The following is a 9783-nucleotide window of genomic DNA, read 5'->3' on the forward strand; positions in this document are numbered from 1 at the left end:
GATTAACAAGTCAGGAAATGACAGATGTTGGCGGGGATGCGGAGAAAGGGGAACACTCCTACACTGTTGGTGGGAATGCAAGCTGGTGCAGCCACTCTGGAAAACTGTATGGAGGTTCCTCAAAAAGTTGAAAATAGAGCTACCATATGATCCAGCAATTGCACTACTGGGTATTTACCCCAAAGATACAAAAGTAGGGATCCAAAGGGGTACGTGCACCCCGATGTTTATAGCAGCAATGTCCACAATAGCCAAACTGTGGAAAGAGCCAAGATGTCCATCAACAGATGAATGGATAAAGAAGAAGTGGTATATATATACAATGGAATATTATGCAGCCATCAAAAGGAATGAGATCTTGCCATTTGCAACGACGTGGATGGAACTGGAGGGTATTATGTTGAGTGAAATAAGTCAAACAGAGAAAGACATGTATCATATGACCTCACTGATATGAGGAATTCTTAATGGCAGGAAACAAACTGAGGGTTGCTGGAGTGGGGGGTGGGGTGGGAAGGATGGGGTGACTGGGTGATAGACACTGGGGAGGGTATGTGCTCTGGTAAGCGCTGTGAATTGTGCAAGACTGTTGAATCTCAGATCTGTACCTCTGAAACAAATAATGCAATATATGTTAAGAAAAAAAAGAAGAAGCAGAAGAAGGTAGCGGGAGGGGAAGAATGAAGCGGGGGAAATTGGAGGGGTAGACGAACCATGAGAGACTATGGACTCTGAAAAGCAAACTGAGGGTTCTAGAGGGGAGGGGGGTGGGAGGATGGGTTAGCCTGGTGGTGGGTATTGAGGAGGGCACGTTCTGCGTGGAGCACTGGGTGTTGTGCACAAACAATGAATCATGGAACACTTCATCTAAAACTAATGATGTAATGTATGGGGATTAACATAAGAATAAAAAAATATATATATATAAGGGTCTAGTATCTCTAAATTCTAGAAAGTTATACAGCCCACCCCTGCAGTTGTCTTTTATGGGGTTTTCTATTTTTTAAGATTTTATTTATTTATTTATTTATTTATTTATTTGACAGAGAGAGGGAGAGAGAGAGAGAGCACAAGCAGGGGGAGCAGCAGAGGGAGAGGGAGAAGCAGGCTCCCCGCTGAGCAGGGAGCCTGATGCAGGACTCGATCCCAGGACCCTGGGATCATGACCCGAGCCGAAGGCAGATGCTTAACCGACTGAGCCACCCAGGCACCCCCTTTTACAGAGTTTTAAATATCATATTCATTTGAGCATTTTCTTACTACAACTTATTATTCTTTTCAAAAGCCCCCAAAACCTGTATTGTGGGAGAAAATCAGTCACAAGGCATGTTCATCTGACATTCTTACATTCACAGGAGTCATAGCCATGAGATAATGATTTAATGAGCAATAAAAGAAGTCTTCATTCGAAAGAGGCCTCACAGACTCTAGGGTAATTGATAAATTTGTTTTAATTCATTTGAAGTCAAAGAAAGTACCTCACATGTGTTCAGAAAATTTCGTATCATAGAAAGTTGGTGAGAGTATCAAAGCTGAGTTTTTCTTCTGAAAAAGTAAATGTGATCCATACCTCTATCATATATCTACTGCTCTGCTGTGCTATTGGGTGCCATATATACATTTAGCAGTTACTACTTAAGTATGTTTGTCAAGTAAGTATTATTATTGGAAGCAGACATTATCATTGCTCTTTTATAGCTGAGGAAAGCAAACTAGAGATCTAGGATTTAAGGCCAGCTATATATGATTTCAAAACTCACCATCTTTATACTCTTTTTCACACTTATGTACTCTAATTTACAGATCGTAGTGTCTTCAAAAGGGATACAGAGCTTTCGGGATGTTCCTGAGATGCCAGTCTGTCACCATAAGGAGGTCACCGTGCGGGACGTGGACAGGCCAGGGACGGCCTCACCTTGGTCTCCTGCAGGCATTTCTTGGAGTGGTGAAGCATCTCCGGAGGACAGCAAGATGCCCGACCCGAAGCAGAGCTTGGAAAGCTCACAGCCTCTGGAAGAGGACATGGCTTTAAATGAAGTCTTACAGAAATTACAGCACACTAACAAACTGCAGCAGACTCGGATCCAAGACCTGCAGAGTAGCAACAAGTATTTAGAGAAGAAGATTGAAGAACTACAGAAGCAGACTACCAAACAGCAGGTGTTCATGGACATCATAAATAAGCTGAAGGCCAAGATGGAAGAATTAATTGAAGACAAATACAGAGTGATGCTAGAGAAGAGTGACACTGACAGGACGCTGCAGAATTTGCATGAGGTCTTAACTCACACCCAAAAGCATCTTCAGGAAGCTAGGAATGAAAAGGAAACCTTACAGCTGGAGCTCAAGAAGATCAAGGGCAATTACGTTCACCTACAGGAAAGGTACATGACTGAAATGCAACAGAAAGCTAAAACTGTCAGTCAGTGCCTAGAGATGGACAGAACCCTAAGCGAGAAAGAAAAAGAGGTGGAGAAGCTGCAGCAAGTCAAGGGGGAGCTGGAAAAGGCCACCACCTCCGCTCTGGATTTGCTGAAAAGGGAGAAAAAGGCCCGAAAACAAGAGTTCCTGTCTTTACGTGAGGAATTTCAGAAGCACAAGAAGAAAAACCTGGAAGAAAGACAGAAACTGAAATCGACACTCAAGAAGCTGATCATTCAAGTTAGTCATTTGCAGCTCATATCTGATACCGAAAAGGCAGAGAACACCCAACTCCAGCAGCAGGTCACGGAAGTCAAACAGGAAAACGAAAGGCTTCGGCAGCAGGTGGCGAGGAGCCAGGAGCAAAATGATGCCCCCCCTCAGTTTGAGACGCCTTGGTTAATGGAGCACGCCGGGGAAGTGGTAACGGCGGATATCAAAAAGGTATCGGCACAAATTCGGAATCTTGAATGCAGAATTTCATGCGTTGCTAACAGTCTGCTGATGCACATTTAGACACCGCACTCACATTTGTTGGCAGAAAGAATTATTAACGAAAAGAAAGAGAATGGAAAATGTACCACAGGTTTGGAGAAGTTTCTCTGGTTCTTGGGTACTCAGATTAAAGAAGGGCCATTTCTGGCTTCTTGTGACTATTTTGGTAGAGGTGAAAATTAACGTGGGAATTTTCTGGGTACCTCTGATCAATCATCTGAAGCACCACTTGAGAAAGGATCTTTAGGTGGGGATCTCAATGTTTTCATGCCACATCTGCCTAACAATGAAACTAAATAATGCAATTTCATATTTGGTTTACACGGTCAAACCTATGTTATATCACATATTCATTTTGTGACATTATAAACTTTGTGATTGAGCTGTAATTGACATATAACATAGTTTCAGGTGTGTAGCATGATTTGATATTTGTATATGTTGCAAAATGATCACCACAATAAGTCCAGTTAACATCTGTTAAAAACAGCATGAGAGCCTCATATCAATAGGTTTGAAGAGGCTGTAATATGTATTCTCTGCAGTGCAAATGGCTTTCTTGGCAGACAACCTGGAAGTGATCCTTTTCACAAGCCAGAGCATATCTATTTCAGTTTTGTAGGCCTGTCTTAAAATATTTATAGTATAACCTTTTTAATTCTGACTACTTAGAAAGAAGGCTAATCTGAGCTAGGAAAATGTATTTTTATTTTAAAACTCTTATAACTTGAGCTGATTGTGTTCCCTTGAGGATGTCCTTAGAGGACTTTTTTTCAGGAATCCGTAATTAGTACAAGTATTGTTTGCAAGTAAATAGTTCTATTATTTTTTAATGATTCTCAGGAAAATATTGTTCTCTTATGTTTAAAAAATTATCTCTGCAATCTTTCCTCCAGAAAGAAATCAGGATTATCTAAACTAGTGCTCCTCAAGAGTGCGCATTTCTAACAAGATTCTGAGTCTCCCCAATGCCCTGGGCTGAGGGTCACACTTTTGAGAACCACTAACCTAAGCAGAGATGACCTTAAGTCAACTTAAGGGTCTGTATTTTGTCTTCCAAAATAGCTGCTAGCCAAATCATGACAAATTTTGTATTGGTAAACTCTGAATGAATTAGTACAACTGTATAGAAGTTTATCACAGTACATTATTTTTTTCTTGAGCTTTCTTTAAAAAAATAAAGAGTAAAGTTCTTTGTTTTATCTTGACGAATCAATTTCTTTAATATCCCCAAATCATCCTTACTCCGCTTTTAGTTTTGCTTTTCATGAATTCTACGTATATTTTCTCAAAAGTGTGGTCTGGTGGGTCTATGAGGTCAAGGTATTTTCATGGGAATAGGAAGATGTTATGACCTTGCCACTCTCATTTTTTTCACAAGTGCTTCCCGTGGAGTTTTCTAGAAACTGTGTGTCATTCATTGCTTTTATGTCTGACCAATGTATGAAGCAGATGTGAGAATTCTGCTGTCTTCTATGAAGTCAGCATTGCAGATATTTACAAAAATGTAAACAGTGCCACTCTTTTCACTAATTTTTTCCTTTGGAAAATGTGGTAATTTCATATTAAAATTGTTATTTATATTGACACAAGGGATTTATTGTTATTTGAACGGATTAGTAAGCAAATAATTTTTAAATGTTCTCAGTCGTAATTTCTAATACAATAAGTAGTTGTAGATAGAACCCACATAAAAAAAAGCCTTTTAGGATTCTCAATAATTTTTGAGTCTATAAAGGGGTCCTGAGAATCCAAAGTTTGAGAACCACAGTTCAGAGTTGTTGTTTTTTTTTTAATAAATATTAACATTTAGCTCTTCAAATTTGAGTGCCATGTTTTTAGGGCTTCTCAGAGGTTTTTGGGTTTTTTTCCCCTTTTTTCTTGTGTTTTTAAAATTTAAATTCAATTAATTAACATATAATGTATTACTTGTTTCAGGGGTACAGGTCTGTGCTTCATTAGTCTTACATAATACCCAGTGCTCATAACAACACATACCCTCCCAATGTCCATCACCCAGTTACCCCGTCCATTCACCCCCCTCCCCTCCAGCAACCCTCTGTTTGTTTCCCAAGATTAAGAGTCTCCCTCTCTGATTTTGTCTTGTTTCATTTTTTCCTCTCTTCCCCTATGATCCTGTGTCTTGTTTCTTAAATTCCATATATCAGTGAAACCATATGATAATTGTCTTTCTCTGATTGACTTACTTTGCTTAGCACAATACCCCCTAGTTCCATCCACATTGTTGCAAATGGCAAGATTTCATTTTTTGATGGCAGAGTAATATTCCATTGTATATATATACTACATCTTCTTTATCCATTCATCTGTCAATGGACATCTGGGCTCTTTCCATAGTTTGGCTATTGTGGACATGGCTGCCATAAACATTGGGGTGCAGGTACCCCTTCGGTTCACTACATATTTATATTTGGGGTAAATATCCAGTAGTGCAATTGCTGAGTCACAGGGTAGCTCTATTTTCAACTTTTTGAGGAACCTCCATACTGTTTTCCAGAGTGGGTGCACCGGTTTGCATTCCCACCGACAGTGTAGGCGGGTTCCCCTCTCTCCGCATCCTTGCCAACATCTGTCATTTCCTGACTTGTTAATGTTAGCCATTCTGATGGGTGTGAGGTGGTATCTCATTGAGGTTTTGATTTGGATTTCCCTGATGCCAGGTAATGTTGAGCACTTTTTCATGTGTCTATTGGCCATTTGGATGTCTTCTTTGCAGAAATGTCTATTCATCTCTTTGGCCCATTTCTTGATTGGATTCTTTGTTCTTTGGGTGTTAAGTTTGAGAAGTTCTTTATAGATTTTGGATACTAGCCCTTTATCTGATAGGTCATTTGCAAACGTCTTCTCCCATTCTATCAGTTGTCTTTTGGTTTTGTTGACTATTTTCTTTGCTGTGCAAAAGTTGTTTATTTTGGTGAAGTCCCAATAGTTCATTTTTGCCCTTGCTTCCCTTGCCTTTGGTGATGTGTTTAGGAAGAAGTTGCTATGGCTGAGGTTGAAGAGGTTGCTGCCTGTGTTCTCCTCAAGGATTTTGATGGATTCCTGTCACATTTAGGTCTTTCATCCATTTTGAGTCTATTTTTGTGTGTGGTGTAAGGAAATGGTCCAGTTTCATTCTTCTGCATATGGCTGTCCAATTTTCTTAACACCATTTGTTGAAGAGACTGTCTTTTCTCCATTGGATATTCTTTCCTGCTTTGTCAAAGATTAGTTGGCCATAGAGTTGAGGGTCCATTTCTGAGTTCTCTGTTCTGTTCCATTGATCTCTGTGTCTGTTTTTGTGACAGTACCATACTATCTTGACGATGACATCTTTATAACAGAGCTAGAAGTCCGGAATTGTGATGCCACCAGCTTTGGTTTCCTTTTTCAACATTCCTTTGGCTATTCAGGGTCTTTTCTGGTTCCATACAAATTTTGGATTATTTGTTCCAGTTCTTTGAAAAACATTGATGGTATTTTGATAGGGATTGCATTGAATGTGTAGATTGCTCTAGGTAGCATAGATATTTTAACAATATTTGTTCTTCCAATCCATGAGCATGGAACATTTTTCCATTTCTTTGTGTCTTCCTCAGTTTCTTTCATGAGTATTCTATAGTTTTCTGAGTACAGGTTTCTTGTCTCTTTGGTTAGAGTTATTCCTAGGGATCTTATGGTTTTGGGTACAATTGTAAATGGGATCGACTCCTTAATTTCTCTTTCTTCTGTCTTGTTGTTGGTGTATAGAAATGCAACTGATTTCTGTGCATTGATTTTATATCCTGCCACTTTACTGAATCCCTGTATATTCGGGGTGGAGTCTTTTGGGTTTTCCGCATAAAGTGTCATATCATCTGCAAAGAGTGAGATTTGACTTCTTCTTTGCCGATTTGGATGCCTTTTATTTCTTTTTGTTGTCTGATTGCTAAGGCTAGTACTTCTAGTACTATGTTGAATAGCAGTGGTGATAGTGGACATCCCTGCCATGTTCCTGACCTCAAGGGAAAAGCTCTTAGTTTTTCCCCATTGAGAATGATATTCGCTGTGGGTTTTTCATAGATGGCTTTTGTGATATTGAGGTACATTCCCTCTATCCCTACACTGTGAAGAGTTTTAATCAAGAAAGGATGCTGTACTTTGTCAAATGCTTTTTCTGCATCTATTGAGAGGATCATATGATTCTTGTTCTTTCTTTTCTTAATGTATTGTATCACATTGATTGATTTGCGGATGTTGAACCAACCTTGTAGCCCAGGCATAAATCCCACTTGATCGTGGTGAATAATCCTTTCAATGTACTGTTGGATCCTATTGGCTAGTATTTTGGTGAGAATTTTTGCATCCATGTTCATCAGGGATATTGGTGTGTAATTCTCCTTTTTGGTGGGGTCTTTATTTGGTTTTGGGATCAAGGTAATGCTGGCCTCATAGAACAAGTTTTGAAGCTTTCCTTCCATTTCAATTTTTTGAAACAGCTTCAGAAGAATTGGTATTAATTCTTCTTGAAATGTTTGGTAGAATTCCCCTGGGAAGCCATCTGGCCCTGGGCTCTTGTTTTTTGGGAGATTTTTAATTACTGCTTCAATTTCCTTGCTGGTTATAGGTCTGTTCAGGTTTTCTATTTCTTCCTGGTTCAGTTTTGGTAGTTTGTACTTCTCTCGGAATGCATCCATTTCTTCCATATTGCCTAATTGTTGGCATAGAGTTGCTCATAATACGTTCTTATAATTGTTTGTATTTCTTCAGTGTTGGTTGTGATCTCTTCTCTTTTATTCATGATTTTATTTGGGTCCTTTCTCTTTTCTTTTTGATAAGTCTGGCCAGGGGTTTATCAATTAATTCTTTCAAAGAACCAACTCCTAATTTCATTGATCTGTTCTACTGTTCTTTTGGTTTCTGTTTCATTGATTTCTTCTCTGATCTTTATTATTTCTCTTCTCCTGCTGGGTTTAGGCTTTATTTGCTATTCTTTCTCCAGCTCCTTTAGATGTTAGGTAAGGTTGTATATTTGAGAACTTTCTTGTTTCTTGAGAAAGAATTGTTATGCTATATACTTCCTTCTCAGGACCGCCTTTGCTGCATCCCAGAGATTTTGAACAGTTGTGTTTTCATTTTCATTTGTTTCTGTGGATTTTTAAAATTCTTCTTTAATTTCCTGGTTTACCCATTCATTCTTTAGTAGCTCTTTAGCCTCCATGTATTTGTATTCTTTCCAAATTTCCTCTTGTGATTGAGTTCCTGTTTCAAAGCACTGTGGTCTGAAAATATACAGGGAATGATCCCAATCTTTTGGTACCAGTTGAGACCTGATTTGTGACCCAGGATGTGATATATTCTGGAGAATGTTCCATGTGCACTTGAGAAGAATGTGTATTCTGTTGCTTTGGGATGGAATGCTGTGAATATATCTGTGAAGTCCATCTGGTCCAGTGTATCATTCAAAGCCCTTATTTCCTTGTTGACCTTCTGCTTAGATGATCTGTCCATTGCAGTGAGAGGGGTGTTAAAGTCCCCTACTATTATTGTATTATTATCAATGTGTTTCTTTGATTTTATCATTAATTGGTTTATATAATTGGCTGCTCCATGTTAGGGGCATAAATATTTACAATTGTTAGATCTTCTTGTTGGAAAGATGCTTTAATTATGATACGGTGTCCTTCCTCATCTCTTATTACAGTCTTTGGCTTAAAATCTTATTTGTCTGATATAAGGATTGCCACCCCAGCTTTCTTTTGATGTCCATTAACACGATAAATGGTTGTCCACCCCCTCACTTTCAATCTGGAGGTGTCTTTGGGTCTAAAATGAGTCTCTTGCAGACAGCATATCAATGGGTCTTGCTTTTTTATCCAATCTGGTACCCTGTGTCTTTTGATTGGGGCATTTAGCCCATTTACATTCAGAGTAACTATTGAAAGATATGAATTTAGTGCCATTGCATTGCCTGTAAAGTGACTGTTACTGTATATAGTCTCTGTTCCTTTCTGGCCTATGTTACTTTTGGGCTCTCTCTTCGGTTAGAGGACCCCTTTTAATATTTCTCGTAGGGCTGGTTTGGTGATCACAAATTCTTTTAGTTTCCGTTTGTCCTGGAAGCTTTTTATCACTCCTTCTATTTTGAATTTTTTCTGGATCAAGTATTCTTGGCTACATATTTTTCTCATTTAGCACCCTTGCTCAGAGTTTTTAAGAGTGGTATTTAATTCGCATTTTACTTAAAGAACAATCCAGGGGCGCCTGGGTGGCTTAGTTGTTAAGCATCTGCCTTTGGCTCAGGTCATGGTCCCAGGGTCCTGGGATCGAGCCCCGCGTCAGGCTCCCTGCTCTGCCAGAAGCCTGCTTCTCCCTCTCCCACTCCCCCTGCTTGTGTTCCTTCTCTCTCTGTGTCTCTCTCTGTCAAATAAATAAAATCTTAAAAAAAAAAAAAAGAACAATCCAGACTCTTTGTCTTTATCCTGACATGTCTGAATTGTGTACACATAGGATGCAAAGACCATGCATTCCAATTTGTTCATGAATTGTTCACCTGGTGAAGAAGAGAGCCTGAGTCCCCCAGATGTGAAAAGAACTTCTCAGCCCGTCTCCAGAATTCACAGTCTTCTGGCTCTGATGGTAGGGCTTCTCAAACCCCAGGTAATTAAAAAAAAAAAAATCCGTGTTTTTTATTGGGGGAGGAAGAAATATCGAGGTCAGACTAAACCAAAGAGCAATCTAAAGCCACAGAGTTTAGTTATGGGAGAAAAAAATGGACGACCCTTCATTTAGTACTTTTTACATGTCCTGGAAGCTCTATCAGAGCAGTAGTCTTGTTTTCTGGCTCAGTCTGTGCCTAGTGATTGGTAAGTATTCCCATAAGCGAAC

General features: G+C 39.3%; 1 protein-coding gene across 1 annotated transcript; it reads left to right on the top strand.

The window, feature by feature from the left end:
* Positions 1 to 1803: 1803 nt before the first annotated feature.
* On the top strand, positions 1804 to 9555 carry LOC123323788 (cancer-associated gene 1 protein-like; the record flags this gene model as incomplete). The annotated part of the gene is made up of 2 exons (XM_044912276.1): positions 1804 to 2865; positions 9406 to 9555. Coding segments are annotated over 2 exons (1212 nt in total), but the record flags the coding sequence as incomplete, so codon positions are not given.
* Between the last annotated feature and the right edge of the window lie 228 nt (positions 9556 to 9783).

This window comes from Neomonachus schauinslandi, unplaced genomic scaffold (genome assembly GCF_002201575.2).
Source record: "Neomonachus schauinslandi unplaced genomic scaffold, ASM220157v2 HiC_scaffold_876, whole genome shotgun sequence".
NCBI classification, from domain to species: domain Eukaryota; kingdom Metazoa; phylum Chordata; class Mammalia; order Carnivora; family Phocidae; genus Neomonachus; species Neomonachus schauinslandi.